Source organism: Solea solea, chromosome 19, assembly GCF_958295425.1.
Source record: "Solea solea chromosome 19, fSolSol10.1, whole genome shotgun sequence".
Lineage (NCBI taxonomy): Eukaryota > Metazoa > Chordata > Actinopteri > Pleuronectiformes > Soleidae > Solea > Solea solea.
Genome location: NC_081152.1, coordinates 11257676 through 11285657, shown reverse-complemented (window position 1 = coordinate 11285657; position 27982 = coordinate 11257676). Strand labels below are relative to the sequence as shown.

The following is a 27982-nucleotide window of genomic DNA, read 5'->3' as shown; positions in this document are numbered from 1 at the left end:
TTAAAGTAAAGCTAGATACACACAAAATAAATCTATCTATTTATTTATAGATGTTGACACAACCAAATGACAAGAACTTTTCAAAGAAAATGTACTTTTTCTCAGACTGATTCTCTCTCTTGTACCATTGTGGCTTGGTCCAATCGGCGTTCCTCTTGCTTCAACAACACAAATCTTGCGAGTGTTGACAGCTAATTACAATGCGGGACAATTATCAGGCTGCAATTTTGATTTTTGCTAAACACTTCACATTTCAAAGGCTGGCAGACAATGCATGAGTGGCAGCCAAACAAGATTTCTGTTAAAGAGAGATGGAGGTTAAATAGTGTTGGCTTTTTGTATGACGCAGCGCTATAGAGACCTCAGCAATACAGAGCGCAGCCTCGGGAAACATTTTAGCTGGTACACACATATGGTTTATGTGTAAATTATTAAAAATGGGAGACCCAAAATGACTATTTGTGTTGCAACAGCAAACATCTGATTGGATAAGCCTGTTAAGTCTTGCAAGAAAGACATATGCTGCATAAAAACAGCAACATGAGTTGATCTCCCTCGGTGTAGATGGTCATTGGGCTGCTGAGGTATTTATTTGGAACATTTAGTCTCTCATCTGTGCATGTTTGTTCAAAAGCATATGTACTTCTAAGTAAGGGTTAGTCTTGGCTGCATTATTTGTATTTTCATAGTGTGCCAATGGAGACAACTGACCCACAGTAACATACTCGTGTGTGTGTGTTGACCATGGCTAATGCATTTCACTCCAGCAAGCTTATGATGTGGGTTCGGTGGTCCCTGTATGCATGAAAGCCAATGGGCTTCGGCTTTAAAATGTCATCTGCTTCACACACACACACACACACACACACACACACACACACACACACACACACACACACACACACACACACACACACACACACACACACACACACACACACACACACACACACACACACACACACACACACACTTGTTTCACTATTCATAATGGATGAACGGGGACCGAGACAATACTGTAAATACACTGATAATCACTGTCAGACTCTTTCCAGATGGCAAGCTGTGTGTTTAAAGCAGTAGATTAAATGTATGCTTTGCCATTAACTTATATGTGAGGGTTGTGCATTGATGTTTAAGAGGGGCTGCTTTAATATTGTTGAAGTTGAACTGGTAAATTCTAGCTGTGTGTGTGTGTGCGTGCGTGCGTGCGTGCGTGTGTGCGTGCGTGCGTGTGTGTGTGTGTAAGATAATGTGTTGATGAGTAAACAGATTGTCTGATATGACAAATATCTGATGATATCTGCAGTAGCTTTTAGTTCACAATATAGACTCTGATGTCTTTTCTTGCTTTAACAATATGCTCTGCATTAATAAATACTTAACTGTTAAAATATGTTGGCTCCAACTCTCAAATGCACGTAATCGAGTCTCCAGACCTCGAGTTTGAGTCCAAGTGTCCAAGGCAATGTACAAGTGGAGTCCTTATTTCCCCAAGTCTAAGTTGTCATACTTGATTCTGCGTTTGACTTCAGTAGACCTGACGTGCAAATAAAAAAAAAAAGATTTTACATTAAACACAAATAAGTCCGTTATCACTATTGAAGAGTTCCTTTTCTGTGTAACTGGGGTTCTATGTAAACCTTATAAACTTTTAAAAACAGGTATTGTGACATGTAACAGTTTGGGAAAAGCACAAGTGTAACAAACAAAATCAATGATGACTAAATTACATTCTGTTTCTCTTCTAGTGTTATTTATGCCGATGGCTCACTGTCACAATGCTGTGGCTGAATGTGACAGTTGAATAGAATGGAGTCATTGATTATCTTATCAGCAACACATTCTGCCTGCTGTTCCCCGTGACTAGTTGAATCTCTCCCATTTGAACGAGTGCTACAAAACTAATAGTCTCATGTTTGTGGTTAGTTAAGTGAGTCATCAAGTATTTTGCACATGACAAACAAATACAACTGTTAGTAATTGAGTGCAGGAACATTTTATCCTCAGGTAAGGTGAGAGTTGATGAAGAGGAGCTGTCAGTCTTAGACAGACTCAGAGGATGCCGGCACCTCTATTATACAACATCTGTCTCACCAGAATTGCAAACCTAATGGCAGTGACATAATCCACTGTAGTAGCTGGACACATCCACGTGTTAACATCTTAGGCAATGAACCCTGACTGCTGCAAATCAATTGGTATACGAAGTTTAAAAAAAAAAAAAAAAAAAACACTATTTCCACGACAGGCAGACCTGCTGAGCTTCCAGAAAGTGAGCGGAACCAAGTGGACAGAACTGGACAGAACTGGACACAGTGTTACCATCAGTAAAAGGTGCCCCTATGATGAAAACAAGCATATTCCCATCCGGCTCTGCAGATATTTTTAGAATTTGTCACAGCACATACTGACAGCTCTGTGTGAATGACACATACCTCTCAGACCAAGAACATGCAAATGTAGGCTCAGGATGACAACAATTTGTCTCTTGGCTGTATAAAATATTTTACTTTACATTGCACGCTACAAAACTGTGTTTTTTAGTCCATATGTCGCTATATTATAGTCTGCATTCTTGTTTACCGAAGATTCATAGAGCCAAACCTGTTTCTTTGCTCTCAAATGTCAGTGCCACCACAAACACACACACTGTGTAGTTATATTGAATATCTTGTTGATCATTCTTATCTTTATAATTTATAATAACTCATTGTTCTACACACCTGCTACCTGCTGTTATAACCACACGATACGCCTGAAGAAGTAGGTGAATTTGGTGATATGAAGGATTGGTTGTTACCCAGTCTCTTAATATCCTCCATACAAAGCCCAATCAGCGCCAAACGTACAGCACACTGAGATGTCAGACATAATCCTTTGTGGTTACTCTGCTTTGCCCCCAGACAGAAGCAGGAACTCAAATGCGTGAGATGCTGCTGTTGAGCTAACCTGAATTCCCAAATGTCACAGGGGCATATTAAGTTAGGCAAGAAGCAGCGCACCAGTATCTCTTATGCTTAATGTAATCTTCATGTCATGTTTGCAATGCACTCATCTTAAGACGCAGGTAAATCCGAGCGTCTCCTAATGCATTCTTCTGATGGATCAAACTAAATGTGTTGCCATGTCCAAATATGCATATATGATGCACTACTTTCTACTTTGCATGACCTGAAAGGGGTGGACAAAATAACAGGAATAAGATTTTAACTTGTTTGTTTTAACTTATTGTTTCCATTTTCTGCAAACCGCTTCGTATCGCTCTAGAACGTTTTACGGTCACTTGCAATAGATATTTGTAGATTTCTGGTATTGTAATTATCATTTCAAAACCTGTTAAAGCAGGAATGACGAGCCAAATCTGTCATGCAACTAAATTTACAATGGATTAAGTATATTTGCATTCTCACAATTGGAACTGTTTCCGTTCACTATCTGTGCAGATGATTCAGAAAAAGGAAGATATACCGTATCTATCTGTCCATTTTTATATACAGTATATATGTTTAACACATACTGTAGTGGCTCCATTGTCATGGTAAACATTTCTAAACAGAGGTGGCTCCCTGGTCTTTTATTGTAGCTGATGACAGGTTGGCACGCTGGATTTAGGGGATTATCCTGTATTTGCTGTAAAATGTGTCGTTTTGGACCAATGAACATACAGTAGCTGGGGAAAAAAAAAAAAAAAAAGCTCTCGGACTTCTCAGGGATTGAGATGATCCTCGCACACTTAACATAGATTATGTTTTGTGTTGCATTCGAAAAAGCGTAGAGACCTTAAAAGAAGTCACTGTGAAACAGCAGATTTTTACCGTGGGTGTAATGATTCAGTCGACGTCACAGTTGGGACAGGAAGCTTACTTGAGAGAACTTGAAAAAGAATTGAACTGATGGCAACATTTTAGGCTGCAGCACTTCGTGTCTTTTTCTTTTCTCACAGATAGAATCAATATGTGCTTTCACTAAGAGAAACTCCCTCAGGCACAGCACATTAACTGGTGTATTTATCTAAGCGCTCGCACACATGAGAGTGAGTTCTGGAGAGTCCACAAAAGTTTGGTGTCGCTTTGAGTTTTTACCCACAGAACTGGTCTTTTGGGAGCCCTAGATTGTTTTTTTTGCTTTGGAAAACGAGTCCCAGTAGGAAAATATATCTCAAAATGCCACCCTTGCGTTTTCGTGTATACAACCGATATGCATCCGTTGCGGATGAGGCTTAAACGAGGTACGTGTGTGTACAACTTAACAACTTAATGTCATAGTACTACTATTATTTATATATTCTTTATATGTGTTTCTTTTTTATTAATCAAACTTCTGGGTCTTGTTGGTATGATATAAAAACAATTGATGCATTCCTGAAATACCCAAACTAAATGCATGAGAAAGATTTGTACTGACCTGTGCCTGCTCTCTCTTGCACACTCACTCCATCAAGTGCGGATTTGTTTGTTGGTGACAAGAGGTGAAAAGGGGGAATGAGTGTCGAGTGGTGCATTAAGGAATTTTGGGCAGAGTCAAGGGCTTCTTTTGTGTTGTTGGTGTAAATCTGAGACCAGCTGATTCAACTAAGAAGGTTTATTTTCTTCAGCCATACCTTCTTCATTTTCTGCCTCTATCTCCCCCCCCTCGTCTGAATTTAATTGTTAATCTTTGTCTTCTCTGCTTTCAGGTATTTCATTCTGACTGCATTCCAATTTCCCTGAATTTCTCTGTGTATACTTTTCCCACTGTCCATTGTTCCTGTCTCTTATTGTACCTCATCATTTCTCCCCGTTTTATGTCAGTCATTCTTGGTTTTCGCTCATTGCCAGCTGCTCCGTGTTTCTCCCATCACTTGCCCCATGTCACCGATGTCTTAGCCAGACAAAAGGCTCCTCTTCTGGGCTTGATGCCAGTCAGGTTACTCCCTCTCTGTTGCCGGAACCCTGGAGGTTTCGGATTTAAAAAAAATGACAGAATCGCTCTTTTTGAGTGACCCAGGGTTACCAGGGCAACCACAACTTTGGGGTTAAACTCTGGGGTTGAACTTACTTAGTGAGTAAAGAAGAACCATTAGAATAAAAGCTGTGGTTCCATTACTTAACGAAAGAGATGAGTGCTTAATTATTACTGCCTTGTGCTTTGTTTTGTGTCTGTAATATTTGTAATTATTACCTATCGTATGTTCTGTTGACATCATTCACATGTATAATGATGCTAACTGATGTGATCTTGACGAGGTCTCATTTGTCAAAGAGATTTTAATCCAAATGTGAGTTCCCAGTTGAAATTAAGGTTAATACTGTATCGATATCACCATTCATTTGGCAAACAATCAGCACACATATACATATACAGTAGGTGCAGTAAACAGTGAAAACAATGTAATCAATATTTGTTGTGATCATGCTTTGCTTTTAAAAGTACGCACTCTAAAGGCACTTATCGGCTACTCTGTTCCACGTATGCTGGAGAATATTATACCACAGCTTCTTCTGTGGAGTTAAATTGTCTTCAGTCTCTTTAACATCTGATGATGCTTACCGGTATTCGAGTACTGTGGGAATTAGAATATCATGCTGCAAGGTTTCCTTGTTCTTCTTGGCCCCAAAGGCAGTCCTTTTGAATGTCTTTATCCTGAAGTAACGTGTGCTTGATCAGACATTGCTAGATGATGGATGCATGATGGATGAGATAAACATTTTGCACACACATGTAGGGTTAACCAAGGAGCGCTTGGTTTCGCTTGATACATTTTCTGTAACGTCGATACTATTTTGTGGGGCAAAACAAACAAGCGTGTCAAGATTCATTATCATTACAGTTTGAAGACTTGTCACATATAATTAAACATGTCGAGTCTTCAAATTTGTTTTAGGCGTTGATAGAATGAGCAGTGCTGTGCTGAGGCTTATACAAATGATTGTAAATAAACAGAATATTAATCTCAAAGCTTATAGGCATTTTAGACTGCATGTGTGTGAGCTACATGGGCACACATTTCAAGGTGTTTGTGTGATTATAACGTGGCATTCCAATTTTTGCAAGGTTAATTGGAGGTTACTGATCCACTTACACCCTTTCACTTGTGTTGGTGGTGTTTAGACTGGGTTGGCAGAGTTTGGAAAATAACATTTCACAGTCAGGGGGAAGGATAATTTCCCTGCTGCGGTGATGGAGGTAGGAGAGGTGAAGAGTATTGAAAAGACAGGGGTGAGGGGGAGGATAAAAAACCCAACCAGAGGGGTGCTGCTAGTGTTTTTTGGAAAACTGTTTATTGGTCGTGTGTGAAGTTATGTAGAGAGAAGAAACTAAGAAGGAAAGATACAGTGTATGAATTAAGTGAGAGTTGTTTACAGATGCAAACAAAAGGGAATGTGGAAAAATGAGACAGAAAGAGAGAGAGAAAAAAAAAAAGCTGGGAGATCGCATTGTAGCCCAAAGCTGAATGCTGCCTTTATGAGCAATAGTTAAAAGGACACTGAGGCGTGAGTCCCTGTAACCATAGCAACTTCCCAGGAGCCCTGTGACGGACAGATAATAGAGTGAGAGAGGAGTTCCTTTTCTCTTCTTCACCCCTCCCTCCCTCTCTCCCTCCCTCCTTTCCTCCTTCTCACTTGTTCTCACTTCCACTCCTCTCATGGGCAGTTTGTCGGATCCTCGCATCTTACGGGATTTTTCTTGACTTGGCTGGCCTGGTTTTTTTTTTTTTCCTCCTTTTTATGTGCACTCCCAAGTTTGAATACCGGCCCAGCGAAGGCTGGTCCAGATGAATGCTGCCATAATTGCTTCTTGTTGTCTTTCTGAGTCACTTTTATGGACTCTCAGAACTATTTGAGGACTTTATTTTTGTGCATCCAGAAAGCTGTTTTGCGCTGGCACAGGAGGAAATGTGCTCCAAAGGCACTGTCTCAGCCCGTGATTCCTTTGTCTACATTTCAGAGGCTGTGTTATCAAACCATGGTGCTGCCCCCGAGACCAATCGCCCCGAGAATATGCAATGCTTAACGGTAAGTACGATCTTCAAATCTTTTTTTTTTTGTTTCTTTTCATATATATATACTTGTACTTTTCTTGTCTGTTCAAGTAGAGTTTATTCGAAGTTGTACATTTGTTGGTTATTGCTCTGTCTGTGGGTGCATATCAACTTGAATGATGGTCTTGGTTAGAAATTGTCTAAACAATAGCAACATAAATGTTTTTATCGTTTTGTAATTTGCAGTGCGTTTTCAATTGTATTTATTCTATTTGATAATGTGCACAATACATGAAGATTACTACTATAATCCAAAGTAGGTGACCCGTGACATTGCACCACCAGAACTCGTCATGCATAAACATGCCTTCAGTAAGATATTTGCAGCATGAATTCCATGTTACCCATCCTCAGCAACTATAGCAACTAATGTAATCATGCACTTGGGCTTGAGCGGCGGGCGAATGGAGCAGTCTGTCATTTCTTGAAAGACAGTGTATGTCCAAAAGCTGTGTGCTTGCATGCGAGTCACATGTGGAGCAGAATAATGATTTGTCGTGACAAAAGGGGAAAAGTGAAATGTGCAGTCAAATGTGACGGTTGTCTTTTTGTCACAATCACAAAGCCTTCTTAGTTTTGTCATAACATTTCAAGTTTCAAGTCCATCCAGCTCCACTCACGGAGGTCCATGCATTAATTAAAAATAAATGTGACCACTTTATCTGTTTACAGAAACACAAGGATATGACTGATGATACTTCAACCTACAGCAGGGGAAACAATAATTATTTATGTCCTTATTTTCTGAACAATGGCATCAACCACTGGATACATTTATGGCTTATGGGTCCTGTAATGTGTGCACAAATGGCAGAAAATAACAAAAATGGCAAACAGGTCTGCTGCGGACTTGTTGGAAATTCACACAATCACTGTGAATTCACTTGGGATCTTTCTGGAGAAATCGTATTAAAGCATTTTACTTTTATTTAATAGCTTCATTTCTTTTTACATGCATGGGTTATCCATCTTCAGGTAACTTTACAATGTTCCTCTCTTAGCTTTTAAGCCACAGTAACAAATCCTGAAGCTGTTAGCCACACAAGGACCCATCCTCCCAAGTCCTGACGCCTTAATGATGCTTACAAAAAACTTAAAACTTAAAATCCCTATTAATCATCATTTTATTTAAGACATTTTATCCATACAGAGTAAATGGTCACGCTAATACTGTTACTCCCAGTTGACATTGGGTGAGAGGCATGGTACTACCCAGAAAAAACAGACACTGGCACACAGGGAGTACTGGGATTCAAAACAGACTATAATGCTGTCAGTAAGTTTTAACAAGCTAAAGTAGTAAGCTTTAACCTGTTAGCTGTGTGTAAAAACCAATCACAGCATCTCTTCTAACTCACATACGCTTCTTGGTTGAGCTCTGGAGAGAATCATGCACTGACGCTGTAAAACTACAGTCAGCATGTAGTTATCAGGGCTTAAAAAACATAGTCATTTGTAAAATACAGGACTCAAAGTTTTTAGATGAGCAAAAAAGAGGTTACACATTAAAACAGAGTGAAAGATGTGAAAGAGATGGCATGAAAATGTTGGTGCATGGCGTAAAATACAATAATTGCTCACTGAATTGTACCTCTATCTTTATTCCCTGACTCATTTGACTCTTCCTTCAGTGTCACGCCAGAGTTTTGTTTTTCTTTGCTTTTGTTGACATTACAGCTGCGGTTGGAGATTAATTGACAATAATTATACTGTTATTGGATCCTGAACTGGCAGACTTCCAGAGTTAGTTTAATGGATGATCGATTTTGGCTTCGGTTTCCTCATGATGTCGACAGAGGTAATATTTTTCGCAGAATAATCGCTCAGATGTTCAGCTGCGTTTCTGAAGAAAAAATCACATGAATCTGGCATTCATGAAGCATATATTATCTTGCCGTCATGCATATATCTGTGACACATCGCATAACACTATGTACTTGTCATAGATGGCACTGAGGTGAGGTTGAGGTTGTTTGAAGCAAAACATGAATCTAAAATAAATACATGAATAAAAACCCTTTTTACAGTCGCTCAGAATCAACACAATTAAACCGCTTTTCGGTCAAACTGCGCGTTCTTGTCAGTTTGTTATACGGCATATTGTAAGAAAAAAGACAGCAACGGTAGCCTAATAAAGCAAACTGACAGATCCTAAGTAAAGACCCAGAGAAGCCACAACCACACATAGCTGAGTCTGCCCCAGTCTGCTCCAAATAAGCTCACCACAAACGAGAAAGAATTCACAGTCACACTCTGAAATTGAGTCCAAACAGTCCGACTTTAATCATGCAAGCTGCTCAGTGGATGTAAATGCAATAAAAGAGGTCATAGCTTCAAATGTGGATTCATTTAGCTTATATCATGTCTGTTTAACATTGCTGTTTGTTATGATTTTGAAAGTGACACATTGTCACATTTTTAAAGAGACATTTTTGGATTGGACGTGTTCATTGATTCACTCCCCAGCAGACACTCCAATGCAAGATAAAGTTTAAATCTTAGTGTACATTAAAGTACATTGCTGCTGTGTGTAGTGAAAAGAAACAACAATTTCTTATAATCATTGCTTGTTTTTAAATCACCAAACTGGGAGGGAGGTGATCAAAAAGATTATAAATTCATGTAATCAATTCAATTATATATGACTGATACAGATTCCTAGGTTGGTCTCAAGTGTTTTGTTGATACATATCCGCGTTTCTTTAGAAACACTCCAGGATGTGAACTGTGCAGGAGCCGTTCTCACACACTCCTCGTGAGTGTAATAAGTGTGACTGGACAGGATTAGTCAGCGTGGCTCAGTCTGACTTTAATCTTCCTCACACTCTTCCTCACTGCACATTCACACAGAATTATTTATAGCAGTGTTACTATATTTGACCCTTTGTTTTTTTGTTTTTCTCAACCGTAATGACATTTTTTAATACATTTCTGGAATATTGTAACAATTTAGACACAGTTAATTCTGCTACACTGGTAGCAGAATAATGGAACTGCATCCAGTTTGTCACAAACCTGAGAAGCTTCTGGAGAAGAGCGTGTTCATGTTGAGGTTCAGCTCTGAGTTGAAAAGGTTTTTACATCTGTATTTGTGAATGCTCTTTTCCGCTCTCCTTCCTCTTCCCTCCCACCCCTTTAATACTTGTTCTCTCTCTCTTCCTCTTTATCTGCGGGTGAATCAAAGTAACAGATGATTGTGTGGTTTCTATGGCATAGTCTCAGCGGACAGTTAAAGGAGAAGCAAAAGTACATTCACAGACTAATTTAGGGGGTGAATGGAAAACCTTTTAGACTCACCTCTCTTTTCAGTACTCATTTTCTGTTGCCTCGTCCTTCCAAAACGCGTAAGTCGTCCTTTCGCCGTTGTGGCCTCCTCAACCTTCGCCGCCTCCTCCTCTCATTCCCTCTCTTTTTTTGTCTGTCACCCCATGGCCGTCACCCATACAACACAAAGCGCTCTGTGGTATCATTAACTGCCCACTCTTTACCTACGCAATCATTTCAGTGTTTCATGATGACCTTACACATGAATATTTCAGTGATTTACACAGGGCTCATTTGAGGCTTTGGGCTCTTCAGATGTTGGTGAAGATAATACTTTATTTCCACAAAGGAATGTCGCTCTGAAGACCACAAAGCTATTTCAAGACTTTCTTGTATCTACTGTCTAAACCTTTACAACATTTCTCTGCAAATGTACTGCAAATCACCACTTCTTTTGAATTCGGATAATTGCCACACATTTAAGAAAATGTCACACCAATCAAGCACTGATGTTTTACCTCATCTGCCTGACTGTTAGTAGCGTTGCTATGGTTTGCTTTTAAGATGTTGTTAGGATGGCTGGCATTTGGGATAAATACTTAATGTAGTCAAATTAGTGAAATTTTGAAAATTCACAGTGATTTAATCACGGTGACGTTTGAAACCAGTGTAGTCCATTTGTGATTGGACCAAAAGCACTTACCATTTATACAGTGAGTTCAGGTAAATGATGGCCCGTGTCGTGGAGAAGAGTATTAGTCTAAATTCATTCCAAAATGTGAATAGGAAAGAAAAGAACTGTTTTCTCAAGGATCATCTGAGCCAGTCATTATGAAATTTGACAAGCAGCATAACAAGTGTTAATTTCCTCGGTTGCCTTGTCAGCATTTATCAGTCGTGTTGAAAGGCAAAATGAGTCCAGAAATACTGCACATGTCATAGCCGAAGTGCAGAGAGTTCATGGATTTCATCAACAGCTGTGCCTTGGGTATCATGTCCCCTTGTGTCACTTTGCTTGTCAGCTAACATTAGCTCCTACAATATCTTTGTGGAAATTGCTGTGACACTTCTGGCTGATGGGAAATTTGGGAAGGAAGGGTGAGGCAAACTGAAAGAAGGGCAGTGATGTTTTTGGCCGACCTCCGAGTGAATGGTAATTTTTGATTATTTTTTTTTTGCCAGGACATTTCTTTTTGTTTAGTCCCAGGGCTTTGGCTGCCGCTAACTCTCATCTGTTCTGTGGTACACAGGACATGTGCATGCTTATCTCTTTTGTTTTCCTGCATCTTATTTGAATTTGATTTGCGATATTATGTTTTTTTTTTATATATATATATATATATATAAGTACATTTTTTTCATTTCATAACTTATTGCAAGGATAAGAACTTGGATGTAACCTGTGTCCACCATGAATCCATCATACGTTTTAGATTCAAGCCTCTGCAATTCGCTAATTGCATCATTTCAAATTGCTGTTATGATTTAAAAATGATAATCATTCATGCTTCCCTCTGGCGTTAGACGTGAACAAATACTTTCAAAAATAATGGCATTCCCAACTTAGCATGCCAACATGTTACATTAAGACAGGAGTGTCCGAACTATTTTTTAATAAGGGCCAGATTTGATAATGTGTAGATTCCCGGGGGCCAATGGTACATTTTTTTTAACAGTACAAGTAACATACAGATGAACTGTTTTAGAACAATTTTATTTTCATTGTCAAAATTTACATTTTTAAATAGCAGTGTAACTAAATCTAAGCCACACGGGAGTGAACAAATAAAAATAAACACAAAAAAACTAACAAATCAGCCTTCCTTTGACATATGGAGTCAATAACATAGTAACGTAGAGTAATATTTACAGTTATATAACATATACAGGTACATAACACCAACAGTTATAGGCAAACCTCACTGAAAAATGAAATACAGTAAGGTGTGCAGTTGCTGAACACATGTATCCGTCACAGCTGGGATGCAAATCTCTGGTTTTAGAGTGCTGGTCATTCTAAAATATGACCACAGGCCTTTTGGACATGCCTGCATTAAGATGTAAACATTGTAAACACTGTATATCTGCCAACGTCAAGCATGATTTTTAGCTGTAAACTTGACTTAAATTGGTAGAGACCTGCTATTGACAACAAAGATTAAATGTTACATTTACAATATCACCTGCAAAAGCCTGCACGTGTAGTGTAGTTTTAAATCCATAGGCTTTGCTTCCACAGTTAAGATATTAAGTGCAGCAAAAGCTGTGACCCTAAACTTGGCCTTGGACCCAACTTTTGTATTCAGTGGCGTGAAAAGCCGCCTCCTCCTTTGATAGCTCTTTATTCAGGTCAAAGAGAGGGGGCGAGACCGATAGAGAGAGGCAGCGAGATCCCACATTACCAAACAACATACTGGCCTCGTCTGGCTTTGAGACCAGCTTTTCACTCCCCTCTCTAAGACATGCTTTCTTCTGTCCCTTTCTTTTCTCCCTCTAATCCGTCCTTCTGCCTATTTAGAGGTGAACAGCGCAGCGTGAGCGAGAGAGAAAGTGTTTTTGTGTGCTTGACGGGTAACCCTCACCCTTTTGAAAAGACAAACAAGGAAAAGCTGTCATTACGACTGGCATGAAGAGATCTTAAAGACAACGGCCTTTTCTGCCACGTTATTACATTGGAGAGAGTAGTGCAGCGTCACTCCTTGTTCGCCGCTGTCTTTCTCTGTCACTCGTCTGTCCGTGTTTCATTCCATTAATCAAAACTCCAAACTGTGTGATCAGGGAAGAAAGAGGCATTAATGAGGTCGCTGGGTCGTAGACCGACCGCTGCCGTAATTAAAAAAAGCCATAACTCAACAGACTGCTGCTGAGGTGTTGTTATTTTTTCAGCAGATTACCACCACTTTCCCAGGCATACAGATATTAAAAACAAAAACAATGTTTGGATAACTGGGAGAGGAGGGTGGATTGTCCTGAGTTCACAGACCTGTGAATTTCCGTACCGTGTGGTGAGAGGGCTGAGGGGGGGAGCAGCAGCTGAAAGGAAAAGCAGAGGAAATATGGAAGTTGAAAACATAACAAACAAGCATAATGTCTGGATGGAGACTGGAGTGTGGGAGCTAAGGTGGGAAGTGGAAACAGTCTGATGAGGTGCGAAATTTGACTGATGTGAATGTGCATGTGTGTCTGTGAGTTTATGAGTAAACCATGTGCGTCAAACAATAAACTTTAGCTTGGGAAAATGCGGCAACCATCCTTTTTTACTCCTAAAAGTTGTGAGCTATGAACGTTTGCATTTTCACAAAGTATGACGTTGAACTCCGCTGTTAATGGCTTTCATGCTCCTGCCGCAACAGTTCTTTTTTTTTAAATCCAGCCTTTCTCACTCGAATTCATACACGTCACACTTGTGCCACCTACATTAGTCATTACCGTTTTTTATTTGCAGAAGACTGAGAGCTATAGCACCTTTCGCAACCTCATAGTGTGGACTCAGGAAGCAAACTGCTCTTATCGGGTGCAGGCACACAAAGCTGTCCTGGCTTTGCAGTGGAGAGGTATGAATATGTGCAAGTGTGCATGTGTGTGTATGAGTGAGGAGAGGGGGTGGGTGTGTGTGTGTGGGGGGGGGGAATGGCGGTGGCGGGAGGCACTTCCTCCTATTCTTCTGCTGTTGAAGAGTTCCCATGAGTGCCCCAACCAGGAGCTACAGTGTGGCCTGAGCAGGCTGAGCCAGCGCCAGTCTCGCCTACATGACGCCGCCACACACTGGAACACAGCTGATCTCAGGCAACAGAGGAGCAAGAAGCTGGACACTGTCATACAGGACAAAGTAACTGCATGAAGAAAGGAGGAGGAGGAGGAGGAGTATGAAAACACAAAAGAAGGATTGATTGTTGTGGCGTTCCAACAAACTGAAGACATGAAGCTGTGGAAAAAAATGGGAATATGTATTGAGGACTTGCTACTGAGGAACCTTGAATGTATAGGAGTGCAGCTGGAGTTCAGCATCTAAGAAAATTGAATGTGGAATCATTTGAGGAAAGCTGATGTAGAGTGACAGCCAGTTTGGCTGGAAAAAAAAAAAGTCTCCAAGGACTGTTTTTGTTACACTCGACCGATTCCTGTTTTCCAGCAGGGTGAGGAACACTATTGCTGTCTGCCGCCGTCTGTGCCGGACTGCACTAGACACTACAAGACAAAAGTCATTTCCCACTGTTGCGATGATCCATAACACCCTGAAGCCTTCCCAACCGCTGGAGCACAGCCCCAGGAGCACACACTCGGCGGCGCAAAGGCGGCTGTGGAGATACTCGGGCTGCAGAGCGGCCGGCCAGCTGGAGAGTCAGCGTCGCAGCGTTTGTGTGTTAACTGCAGACTTGAACGCCGGAGAAGGAGGGAGAGGAGGAGGAGGAGGTGGAGGTGTGATACACACCATCCATGGGCTGTGCCACCTGTGCATCAGATGTATGCTGCCGCAGGTGTGTCTGTTACAGAGAGACCAAGGCATCCAGTGCTCAGTGTCAACTGTGATTGTGAGAGTGAGAGAGAGAGAGAGACTGAAAGAAGTGAATGAGTGGTTTAGAGGTTACAGTCTGCGCCGTCTGCTTTTATAATTAACTTGCAGAGGATACGTTGTCTTATATAATTCAAAAGTAGCATTCTAGCAAAGGCCAAACATAAAATATTGAAAGTCTTCTGTTTGTCTCCTGACAGATGTTATTCTTCTGTCATTACTGTGCAGAAGAAAATGCACTTTGAACTGCATGTCTAACACGCCCAGAAAGGAATAAGTGACTGTAAGTAAAGGAAGTGTGTTTGTATAGAGGTGAAGAGCGGCTCTCTGACCGCTGCATTATTTATCCTTTACACAGTGAGAGGAGGCTCAAGAGAAGAGAAGGGAGGGTGGAGGTGGATGTGGATGTGAACAGACAAATATTTGCTATGACAGGAACCAGAGCCACTTGATGCACAATCGAAATGCCCATATAAAGAGAAGGAACGCAAAGTCATTGAGTATATACGGTAAATTAAAGATTAAGAATGAATGACAGCAATCGGCAAATCAAAGGGAGTTTGTGTAAGACTGGGTTTCAGTGACAGAAGCATTGGGACTTCAGCTGTGTATGAAGCCAGATATCTTGTATCTGTGTTGTGTGCAACTGGTACATGTTATGTAGTTTATGTGCACCTGTTGGCAGTTCATGTTATCTCTGCTGCACTGTCGGCTTGTGGACGCGTAATGTGAAAATGCTGAGTTCAGCGGGATTCTTGCTCCGTAACGATGTTGGATTACTGAGACGTGAATGTAAAAAGGGAAAATACTGGCCACCCAAGCATGAACTCATAGTTTACACACTTGTTTTTCATCATGAGGTTGCAAGAAGTTTTAATCTAGATAAATCTTGAGATCATTTTCAGGATTATGTCTTGAGAGTAATGTAAGAGAAGAATCAAACACTTAAAGACCATCCATTCAGTTTTTTTGTTTTATTCCCATGTCGTCTTCAAGTGGTTGGACTCCATTAAACTTAAAAATTGAATTCATGGTACAAAGAGTGTGTAGTTTCGATAAATCAGTTAAAATTAGGGTTCGATTGAAAAAAAGGACACAGTTCTGTAACATCCTTCGATCTGTTCTTTCATTTATTTTTATTTTTTCAATTTCAAAACGATCCTTTTAACTGCTTTGTGAAAGACTGTTATCTTTAATTCCTGCTAAATGTTTTTTTATTCATACCGTCTGTTCCACCATCGTCTTCATCACTTTTTAAGTCCCCCGTGGCCCATTTTAATCCATCTATTTTTATTCCGTTAATCATTTTTCCTCCCCTTCAGTCTCCCACAGCTGCTTTCTCAATTTCAGTACACTTTCTATTCTTTGGTTTTGTCAGTTTTTTCTCAGACTTAAGGATGATTAGCTTATACCCACACGTCTTGATACAAAAAACACACAAGCGGTATAGTAGCATCTGTATCCTTCTCACCACGTGTGTACAAAAACATATGACAAGCCTGAATATTTTAACATGGCAGGCATAAAGGTCAGCTATCATCCTCTGTAGCATTACATCACCAGGCACAGTTTAAATGTGGACTTAATAAGGCACAGATATGAGCAAATGTGAAGTTATATATATATATATATATATGAAAAGAAATGGAGAAAAAAACCCAAACAGTGTGACATGGGCCACATAGAATCAGTGGACTATAAGAAACCACAATTGTAGCTGACAGTTTAGGGTCATCACAAGCTTCAGGCACCTGAACAATCACTGCATTTCTCCATGTGCTCCATCTAGCTCATGGGTGGACAGCGTTTACATGTAGTTTTCCTGTGCTGTAGAGACAAAACAAAGATGGTGGGGATGTGTGTGTGTTTCGGGCCCATGGCAGTCGGCAGATAAGGTTGGCAAGGGAGATGTTTTGGATGGAACGTTGTTGCCTTTGGCTCAGACCCTCGTGCTCAGGTACTGAATGACAAAGTGGGGTCAGTGGGAAAGAAAGACAATGGGAAAGAGCCATCAGCATTATCTGCGTGTGTGTGCGTCACTGTCTCTGTGTCAGCGTGGCAAACTTTGTGTCTTTGTGTTTGATTTTAAAATAATCTTTTATTACTTTCGGCTTTGCTAAACCTGTACATCACAGATTGGATATGATTGAATCGTCTAAAATCCGTCCTAATCTGTCAGTATACACACTTGACAACCCGGTGACAGTTTATATATTACTTCATCTGATTACTTGCCTTACTGTGTCACTGGATTGTTCTGCTCTTCTGACTCCTAATCTCAGTGATTTTTCCTGAAAAAAATGTAATCATAATTTGGAAATGCACATACATAGGCAACTGTATAATGTAGAACTAATATTTGTGTACACATTAACTGTTAAGTATAGTTTTTCTATTACTTTCACCCATCTATTAGAGCGGTTTGCCTCATTAATTTAACTAATTGGCTTCACTGGCACAGTTTTGAGAGAGCCAGCGTGTACTTTTGTTTACTGAGGTTACAGGAGAGAAAAAGGGATCCCGTTTTTGTATAACCAAATAACAGAGTGTGTGTGTGTGTGTGTGTTTTTGTGTTTGTATGTGTGTTCTGCAGGTGACCATCCTTCGAGGAAAGGATGGATATGGCTTCACCATCTGCTCGGACTCTCCTGTGAGGGTACAGGCTGTTGATCCAGGCAAGTTTCACATGCACAAAATGAAGTTCCTGTGTTCCAGGGAGACGTTGTTTTTTGGTATTTTTATTCTCCACCATTTTGACCCAAATTAATTGAAGAAAAAAAACTGCCTTAGTTTCACAATCTAATTTCAACACCCAAAATCCATAATTTATTCAATTCAAAAGTAGCCAAACAGTATTACTTATTCACAGAAATCGATAATGTTTTTCATTTTTATTGACAAGACTTAATTTAAATATTTATGACATGATTTAATTATGATTGAATGGTTCATTTTACATTGAAAGATGATGTTTCATTGATTCAACTTATTTTAAACCCAGTTGCTGCATCTTGCTAAAATATTATGAAAATTTCATTCACCACCTTTGGTTAATTTTGTTTTCACGGTTTTGTTGTTGGTTTTGTCTACACCATTGGTCGTTGCTATGAATATTACCATGAGGACTGACCCAGTCAACAATGTACTGCAGTTAATAAGAAGCCTGCTTGTCAAGTGGGCAACTGCCCCAGTGTTGGCAGATTTTCACCAGCAAGGTGAAGCCGATCCCATGTTGTTGTTGATGTTACTTCCCTTATGGTGAGATTAAAAATAATTTCCCCTCACAAAACAGCAGAGTGTCTTAGTTCTGTCTATACAGACGCACGCCAGTCTGTACTATCAGGACTGAGGGAGCATCCATAGCCCTGGACGTCATGAATGGCGACTGAAAGTGATTAAAGAATGAAATATGTTCTTTTGTCTCTTCTTTCTGACAGGTGGACCAGCCGATCAAGCAGGTCTGCAACAGTTGGACACTCTCCTACAGCTAAATGGTCAACCAGTGGAGCAGTGGAAATGTGCAGACCTGGCCCATGCTATCAGGTAATCACCCTAGTACACCAGAGGATTATGGGACATTTAATAGCAAGTAGTAACAGAAACCAATTTAATGGTTTATTCATTAACCAGGACTAAATGACATTTTTGTGAATACATTTGCCATATAAGAAGTATAGTAACTTAATTACAATTTAATTTTCAGTAATGTACGGTGGAAATTGATAATTACGTTGTTCATAATTAATAATTTCAGCTGTATTGTTATATTTAATATTGTCACCTGCCCTCTAATTGGTTTGTGCCATATATCACAGTGTATACATTATTTTATTTATTAGCATTTTCTAATATGAATTATTAGTTCATGAATAATTAATATTTAATTCATATTCATCTTAATTGACAATAGATAATTAACAGACATTTTCATTTTAGGTCTGCTTCTCACCGAATTCATCTAAAAGATAATATGTATACATATTAAATTCACTTTTCCAGATGATTGGTGTCGTGGTTTGCACTCTTGCCGGAGGATAAAGTGCTCGAAGATGAATGAAGATTCCATTGATCATAATCTTTCTCTCTCGTTGCAGAAACAGCGCCAATGAAATCAAAGTGGTGGTGTGGCGCACCGGTCCCTCGGCGAAGCCCAACTTTGAGGGCCTCATTCACCGGCCCTCCTACAAGCCCTCCGTCTCAAACTATGACACCCCCTCACCCCCAACCCGCAGGCGTATACCAGATGTCGGCCCCAGCAAAACACCCCCAGCTGTGCCGCCTCTCCCCGCTCACCACCGTGCCACTGCGACCCGCAGGGTGCTGGTCAACGGCTCTGATCCTGGAAATAGCAGTTTAGGCCTGGGGACGCTTGCATGGGGGGCTCAGGGCGGCTCAGCGGAGGAACTGGACGGGAAGCCGCGGCACCTCCACCACCCTCACACTGCCACAATGAAGGGCACCAGGGTCAAGGCATCCAACGGGGACAACTACATCATCCTGGCACCCATCAACACTGGAAGCCAGGTACCGCAAACTGGTGGTGGACTGCACTTTCATCATCTTCTCCGTCCTCCTCATCCTCACCATGGTCATATGGTGGCTCATCCTAGATATGTCTCCTTACCTTTTATTCCCGGTGTCGATAGATAGAAGGAGGACTGTATGTTCAGTGTGTCTGGGTCATCTGGGTTACTGCTGTCGCACTGAATTGTGCTTTGCAACACGATATGAAGATACCACGTGTAGTTGAGTCCTGAAGCTAAAGGCTGAGACAATAAAGCAATAGGGAACAATAACAATATAAAATATGTATGTGTGCTGATACCATGTGAAGCCTTGGCAGTTAAAGCACAGTTCATATTAGGGAAACAACTCGTATGTATTATTTATCCTATAGATAAATCAACAGTCTGCCATAGGTTATACATGAGTTTTTAAAAACAAACATTTCTGGCATTTAAGAAGAGGACATTCACATGCAATATTCAAAGGCTGGTCTATTGCATACTATACAGTTTTACATTAAGTATAACATGTACGTACATGCACAGTATGACGTGTACATAGTGTTTTATATAGCATGTTCTCATGGATGCATCTAGTGACATCATGTATATAAGGTAAACGTTTTCATCATAAAAACAAAATAAAGCAAACTGATTAAATACAAAAAAAAAAGACTGAACTGAATTCCTCAGCTAACACTTTAATAACAATTCAATACTAACCTATTAACCAACTCAGGGAGACAGTAACCAAAAACATCTGTTACGTGTGAGTCAGTCTCCCTGCAGCAGTACCCTTTGTCTTTTATTCAGTGCACTCTAGACTTCCAAAACCTTTCTAACAAACTAAATCTTTTTTTGCTAAAATATGTGTAGTTATTAGTTATAGTAGCCTATCTCTGATTCCCACTGATCTTATCTGTTCCTTAGAGCCGTATGTGAATTTTATGTGTCTCTCTCAGTGTGTGTGTGTGTGTGTGTGTGTGTGCCTCATGCAGTGTCCCAGCTTCATTTAAAAACAACAACGACATTGTTGCCATTGAGATGAGATGCGATTGATTTCAGAATGGAGAGAATAAGCGTATTAAGAGACGGGAAAAAAAAGTGTTAAATGGCTGGGAAGATAGAGAAGGAAGCCTCGGGTCAGTAAAAAAACACTGTTTCAAACACACATCACTTCTGTTACACAGAAATAAAAAGATGGGATTCCGTGGTGGCCATTGTGCTCTAAAAATACTGAAAGCCCTGTGAAAATGGGTCATGTTGGTGACATATTACAATAACACAATACTCATCCACAAAGAGCCCACAGATCATATTTATCCCAACAAGGCTGGCTGAAAAGCTTACTATTTGATATGTTTCAAATATTTTGTGACTTTCCAACACCTAGTTTAAGCCCTTTGTTAATCTGGATGACACGTGATGAGGTGGCAGCCTTCACTCTTTACTCCCTCAGCTGATTATAATTTATTATGACAGGTATAGGAACCATCACTGCCTCACTGGATGCTGTGCAGTTAAAATGTGCTCCTGCAAGAAACTGCCGATTATAATGTCCATCATGAGCCTGGAACACAAACCCGGGGCTTGGAAAATGAACGTTTTTAATACAAATACAACATAAAAATCTTCCACAAAAACCCACATTTTAAAGATAATATGTCTCATGGCAGTCCGTGCTTATCTAGATGTCTTGTAGATTGCATGATCAATGTCACATAAATTAGTTTCAGATGTATACTGACATACCTATAGTCCTATACCTCATTTTAATAAGTAGCATTATTCCATTATAGATGTAGTGTTAATGTCAGATGAAACGACCTTTAATTTAAATATAATTTCACGTTACTTTTTATTACTTTTTCAGATCTTAAGGCCTGTTTACCAAGACAACCAGGGAACATTAGGTAAGACCAGCCTGTCGTGTTCATGTCATGCTTTGATTTTAGCTACAAAGAACTCTGGTAGGTATTTTGGCTCAAAGACAAAGCTGGGATTTGAATTTTGAAACTGTGTTGAAATCAATTTTCCGATTATTTTTTTAATAAAGATAATGAATAAATGGCATGGCATCTGATCTGTGAGTGCATACACTTCATCCTGCTTATATGAATCAACAAGCTGGACAATATAATTTAACAGCTTAAATGTCACATATGTAATAATCTGTCTTGTCCACCACTTGGAGCATGTAGCTGTAGTAACTAGGTGGTGAATTTTACCCCAAAACACTCAACAGATCATAAATTGTCCAGATCATGACCGCTAAAAAAAAACACCTTAAATTTGACTCAGCCAGTTTTATTTAACTTATAATGCCTCTTTCAAAGTAAGTGCCACAGTTTAGAGTTCTAAATGTGTGCTCACTTCTGCCTCAGAACAACTGATGGCTTGTTTACACCATGAAGGTGTGGAGAAATTTTAAGTAGTTAAATATTTTGCAGCTATAAATTGTGCTGGTAGGTGAATTTTATTACCTTTGGTCAGGGCAAGGCTTAGCTACATGTCCCTGAGAGCAGTCTTTATGCTGTATTGAATATGCCCATGTGAAAGTAGGTATGGAGTAGTGTTATCTAGATATTTACAACTGTAAATGGTTTCAGGAATATGGGTTATGGGATATGGGATATGGGATATGGGATATGGGTTAGGGTTTGCATACTGCCTGCATTCTCCATCTCTTTGCTCACCTGCCTCACCTTCTTCTCATTCCTCATTCCTCAGCTGCCAGGCTGTACACCACACGACAGTCTTCTAGCCCACAACCCCAGGGTGGCGGTCGGCCAGGTTTTTCTGCCAGTATGAGTGGAGGTGGTGGAGGAGGAGGAGGAGGAGGCGGAGGAGGAGGTGGCGGAGGTGGCGGTGGAGGTGGCGGTGGTGGGGGTTTTTCTAGTCGCACAGGCTTCCTAAGACGGTCCAACAACTCCAAGACAACAAAATCGTCTTCCACCTCCACTAACTCAAACTACCAGCAGCAGAGCGCCAACTTTGCCAATTACCAGAACTGTACTATCGTCCGCTCACACACACCACATGGAAATTACGGCTACGTCAAAGTGGCACCCAAGATCCTTATCTTCCCCATCTTCGTTCAGGTAGGACGTGTGTGTGTGTGTGTGTGTGTGTGTGTGTGTGTGTGTTTTTACAGATTCTATTCTATTCTATTATATTCTATTATATATAATACATTTTGAGGGAAACAACCAAGGTAGTGTGAATTTACAATATGGTGACAGTATTCTCCTACCTCTGCTGAAGTGCAGATTAAGGGTAGAGTATGCAGCAATTGTGTGCCGGATATGATGCATCAGCAGAAGTTGTGTCTCTTGTGTTTCAAAGCTCAAACTCAGCACCACAGCCCTCCACGGTTAGTTTGTTGGAACCTTCACTTCTCTTCACTTTAGTTTATACAGTACACTGCAATCTATACTATTGAAGGAACATTATGTCTGACAGAAAAAGAGGTCACCTTCATGTTCTGTCCTCTTCTTCAATGTCGGCAGCACATGAAACCTGATCCCAGATTCAGTCTGGTGTCTGAATGGCTGTTGTCCTCTTGGCATTTAGCCTCACTAAGGCCACATCCACAGGGAGACGGCGTGAAACGAAAGCGATCGCCTTGAAAAAGTTTCCCCGTACTCAAGGCAACGTTTCAGGAAAAAGCGACTAACGACAAATCGAGCGAGTCACGACTCTCTGGCACAATCCTAACTACTTTCCGAGAAGGAAACGTCCAGTTGTGCCGCACGAGTGAGCTTCATGTAGCTGTATTTACCGCGGGGCAGGGAGTCAGTCTGCCTGTTGACACTGAGAGAGAAACACTGTGATCACACAGACGAGAACGAGCTGTGGATGTGCAGTGCAGCTGACCGTGTGCGGAACAATCCTCTCGTCTGTGTTGTTCATTCGAGTAAAAATAGTGCCTGTGAAAATAGGTTCTGTTTCACTGTTAAGTTAAACACTGGGTTTCTTCACCCCCCGTGTCTGAAGTCACTGAGGACAGGACGTGTTCTAGTGATATCCGGCGTCTTTTCAGGCCGACTTTAGTTACTTTTTATCGAAAGTAAAAGTTGGCAACACTGCAAAACAATGGATGACAAGGATAACAATGACGAATATAAGGACAAGACAGAGGTGGCAGTAATGACATCATCGTAGCGTATTTGTTGTGGTGGCGTTTTGAGATTTTCCCACTCTGGCACCCAAAAAACACAGTTTACTCTACCTTTTAATGGATGAGATGTAATGTGTTAATCCAGTGGTTCCCAAACTTTTTTCTGTTGGGCCCCCCTTTGGAGGAAGAAATTTCCTGGGGGCCCCGCGACATTTTTGCTTTAGCAATACAAATAACCTCAATATTGCTTTGTGAGAAAGCAATTTTCATATAAAAATATGTAATGTGCAATTATAACTATAATAGCGTCATTTTTTAAACAATAAATACATTTGGATAACAAAGAATACTTTACAAACATCAATCATTTGCTGTGCAATTAATGTGTTTGTTTAACAATACAAACGCTGTCCCCTGCCAATGACACAACACACAGAGAGGTCTTTGGCGGCATTTTCTGGTCTTGGGTTTTGATCGTCGTGAATCATTGTTCAGTTCGGCTGACGTTGGCTTGTTGTTAGTTGCACAGTTTTCTTTTTGCCCCTCAGAGACTTCGCTATTATCCAAACCTTGTCATCAGTGTAGGTTTTGTTGTGGTACGTCACTTAAATGAGTCCAGCTTACAGCGAGACCAAAAGTTCCGCCTGCTAAACTTTAGTTAGGACTTAAAAAAAAAAAAAACAGAACAAAGGTGTTGTAAAAGTGTAGCTGTGCTGTAACATGGAAAGCGTTTATGATCACCATGTTGTCCTGAAGTAGGCTTTTGCAGTGTTTCATTTATAAATTGATGTAAGCTGTTCTTTCTAAGCATCTCATGTTTTCTTAGGACAGCTCTTACGTTTTTGATTTTTATTGGGGGATTTCTGCCACTAGGCCTCAGCACTTGTCTGTGTCTGTGAAGAGAAACAGGAAAACTATGAAGAAACACAGATAGCTAAAGTGAACCTAGTGTTGAACTGAATAAGGGTTGTTGTTTTATTCGTTCATTTTTTTTAAATACACAGCACAGGGAGGGGAAAATAACTGAAATAATCAAACTAAAGTACTTATTTTGGCGTGCATTGATGTTTTATGTGTTCCATTAGTAATAGTTAGATAATATTACATGTTTAAATCATAATGATCCGGAAGAGATAACATTCAAGTAAATGGCATGTGCCATGTTAAAATATATAAACGTGATAATGAAGAAAGCCAATGTGAGACAAGATAGGTGTGATATGATGTCTCCTATATTGCATGTCAAACATAATGAGGTAGTCTAACATTTCCACTTTGAAACCGCAGTGACTGCAGTGGGCACTTCCTGCTAATGCATAAAGACACATGCAGCCCGGACCCTGCTTCACATTCACGTTCACACTGAATCGCCCCCCCTTTCAAACCCCGGACTTGAGAGGAAGTCCCCTCCTCCCCCGCACTATTCATTTTTTACTGTCAGTGACTTGTCATATTCTTAGACAGACCACACAGACCACCACACTGCTTCTCTTCACACACTCATTTTCAGTTGTGTTTCCCACAGCACAAACGACTTGGCTGTTATCTGTCTATGAGATCATTTGGATTAGAAAGCTAACATGGATTTGGTATTTTAACTTTTTTTTTTCTAATCCATAACAAGTACAATATTATATCCTCTTAAATTATATCTTGCAAAATGCTTCTTATTAACGCAGTCTGTTTAAAAATGGCACCTGAAAAAGTTTGTCCTAATCTGTGTGTGTGTGTGTGTCACATGTTGTTGTTGTTGTCGTGTGAGCAGCCTCTTGACCTGTGCAGCCGGACGCTCATCATATCTGAGGAGATGATACTCCACGAGAGCAAGCACCACTCTCTCAAAGTAAGTGCTTTCACGACAGTAATCATGCCAATACAACATGTACCGTGTGTGTTTGTCTTTGTCCATTAAGCATATGTCATTTCAATGCTTGTTAAGGACCTCCATTTTGGTGTATGGTACATTTTTTTTGGGCAGTTTTTACAGGTGTAAAAGACCAATATTCTCCCTTTTCCCTTATTCTATCACTCGCCTTAACCCTGTTCAGTTTTTGACATCCACTCAATGAATAGAGTTCTTGTTGTGGCATGGACCCGAAACCAGAAGTTATAAAGTGCAGAAGTGCATCAAAAATAGTCTTTGAGGCATTATTTGAATGTCTAAATCCTACACTTTAATACACTTTTCCGAGTGTAAATTGAATTGAATCAGTATAACCTTAAATTGTGCGGAAATAAACAGTCCAAGATTGTTGTTTTTTTTAAACTGACTATACCAAAACGCAGATAACATTTTGTTTGATGCCCCAGTGTTTGTAGATATATATAGAAAATAACAAAGGAAGACAGACTAGATCAATGTTACAGCAACATAATTAGACGAAAACGTGACAAGAGAAGAATCAGATTGTGCCTATTGTGCAGTATTCTACATCAGTCAAATTAGTTTTTTTAAAAGAATGATATAGCAGCGTCAGTCAGTTAGATGTAGATATTAAAAAGTTATATTATTTTCCACTTGTCAAGTTGCTGCGCTTTCATTTCTTTAAATACTGAGACAGTGAGGTGTTTTCATGTAAATAATAGAAAAGAAATAAGTAAGCATCGAGTTGCGCTCTTGCCACAAATGAACAAACTGTTAATTTGCCCTGTCGGATAATCTTTGCTCTGTGGTAAAGTAAAGTGCAGTGACTGCTGGCATGGAAGTTCAGTTATGGCTTCTCTCCCTGGGGTCAGTCATAAAACAAATATTTAACAGCCAGTGTTTGTCAGGAGGGAGTTTCTCTCCACTTTATACAGGCTGTTTTTAATGATCACTCTGTGTTGTTCCAGCTTTTTAGTCTTTACTCACCGGTGCTGTGTGTGTGTCTGCCCTGGAGATAAGCAAACAAACAAACAAACGAACATATACCTCTTCCATTGTTGTGTCTGCACATAATCTAGGAGCGGAACACAGCACAAATTGGATGTAGTATAAAGTGGGAATTGGACTTTTAGTGCAATGAATATTTGGACAGAACAGATTGCTTAGATTTACTCAGTAAATAATTGTTCTGGATATAGACAATGATCTTAATATTTGCAATAACTAGTTGTTTAAGCTATTATGTAAGTAAAGAAATCACTTCCAACATATAAAACCTGCTGATTGTATTATTGACAGGGTGATATATTGTGCGTAGGTGCTTAATTTAAGAAAGAAATCAAAAAAGTCAGTGTAATCTTCACATTTGAGTACTTATTATTTTATATTTTAATTCTTAGGTTGTGTTTAATAGTGACATGAACTTGTTTCCTCTTAAATGCTATGTCCGCCTCCTTTAGTTTTTGCTTATCTTAACAGATATCCACCCACCCAACAACAGTTAGCCTTCTTAGGACACGGCATTGATTTTCACCCATTTGGAAAACCGAGACAAAGCCTTATCCCTAACCGTCACCATAACCAGTTAATGCTTAATCCTAACTAGAGCTGAAACAATTACTCAATTAATCGATTACTAAATTAATCGTCAACTATAATTTGATCATCGATTAATCGGTTTGAAGCTTTTTTTCATTATTAAAACAAGATTTCTGATTGTTTTAACTTGTTAAATGTGAATCTGTTTTTCATTTCTTTGCTCCACATAACAAAGAAATCATGAAAAGTGAATCATTTTGGTTTGTGGACAAAACAAGACATTTGAGAACCTCACTATTTCCAGGGTTGACAAACACTGATCAACATTTTTTTTACTGTTTTCTGACAATAAAAACGATTACTCGATTAATCGAGAAAATAATTGACAGATTCAATTAAATTATGAAAATAATCGTTAGTTGCCGCTCTAATCCTAACCTTAACCTAACCACAATTCAAACTGCTCAAACTGTGACCAGTTCCTCAGAAATAAGGTTATGCCTGATTAGGACCAGGTTTGGGTCTCCATGAGGACTACTGGTCCTGACAAGGTCAGTGTTTATACCAGAAAATGTCCTAAAGATTCAAAATAAGGACACACATAGACATAATGCATTCTGTATCCCCTTACCCTAACGTTAACCATCACAACTAAATACTTAACCCCAATCTAAACCCACTTGTAACCCTAATGATTAAACCAGGTCTTAACCCTGAAAAAGCCCTTTAAAGATGTGAGGACCAGCCGAAATGTCACACTACGATTTGTTTGGTCCTCACAAAGCAACAAGGACACGCACACACACTCATAATCCGCACAAATATAGACTGCATCTGAAGCACTTTGTTATCTCACCCTTCAGAGGAAGCCACCAAAGCAAAAGCATTGTCTCGAAACACTGCCCATCTGAATGAATCACACTGTATGCACGCCGCACGAAGACATCAAAATATCCAGTACTTATTTTTTTGTTGTTGTTTTCTTTGCCCTTTGTGCTCATTTGTAGCTGTTTTTGAGGAAGCATATAATCAGTCAGGGACATGTTGCAAACTGTTAAACCAATCTTCAAAGCAGCAATTCTGCATGATTAAGCTCATTATTATAATTACAAACAAACGCAAACTGCTGCATCTCATGGAAAACAAAGGAGAC

General features: G+C 39.9%; 1 protein-coding gene across 2 annotated transcripts in view; it reads left to right on the top strand.

Moving 5' to 3' along the window:
* Positions 1-27982, top strand: part of rgs3a (regulator of G protein signaling 3a) — a 123765-nt gene that overhangs the window by 22101 nt on the left and 73682 nt on the right. Inside the window, exons 9-16 of one of the 2 annotated variants that reach the window (XM_058617043.1) lie at positions 6931-6998; positions 17395-17476; positions 18239-18344; positions 18896-19325; positions 21180-21219; positions 22037-22084; positions 22133-22407; positions 25192-25269. In XM_058617043.1, coding sequence (XP_058473026.1) covers positions 6931-6998; positions 17395-17476; positions 18239-18344; positions 18896-19325; positions 21180-21219; positions 22037-22084; positions 22133-22407; positions 25192-25269 — 1127 coding nt within the window. Of the gene's footprint in view, positions 1-6930; positions 6999-13969; positions 14767-17394; positions 17477-18238; positions 18345-18895; positions 19326-21179; positions 21220-22036; positions 22091-22132; positions 22408-25191; positions 25270-27982 lie in introns of those variants that run through there. The other variant, XM_058617044.1, reaches the window with a different exon arrangement.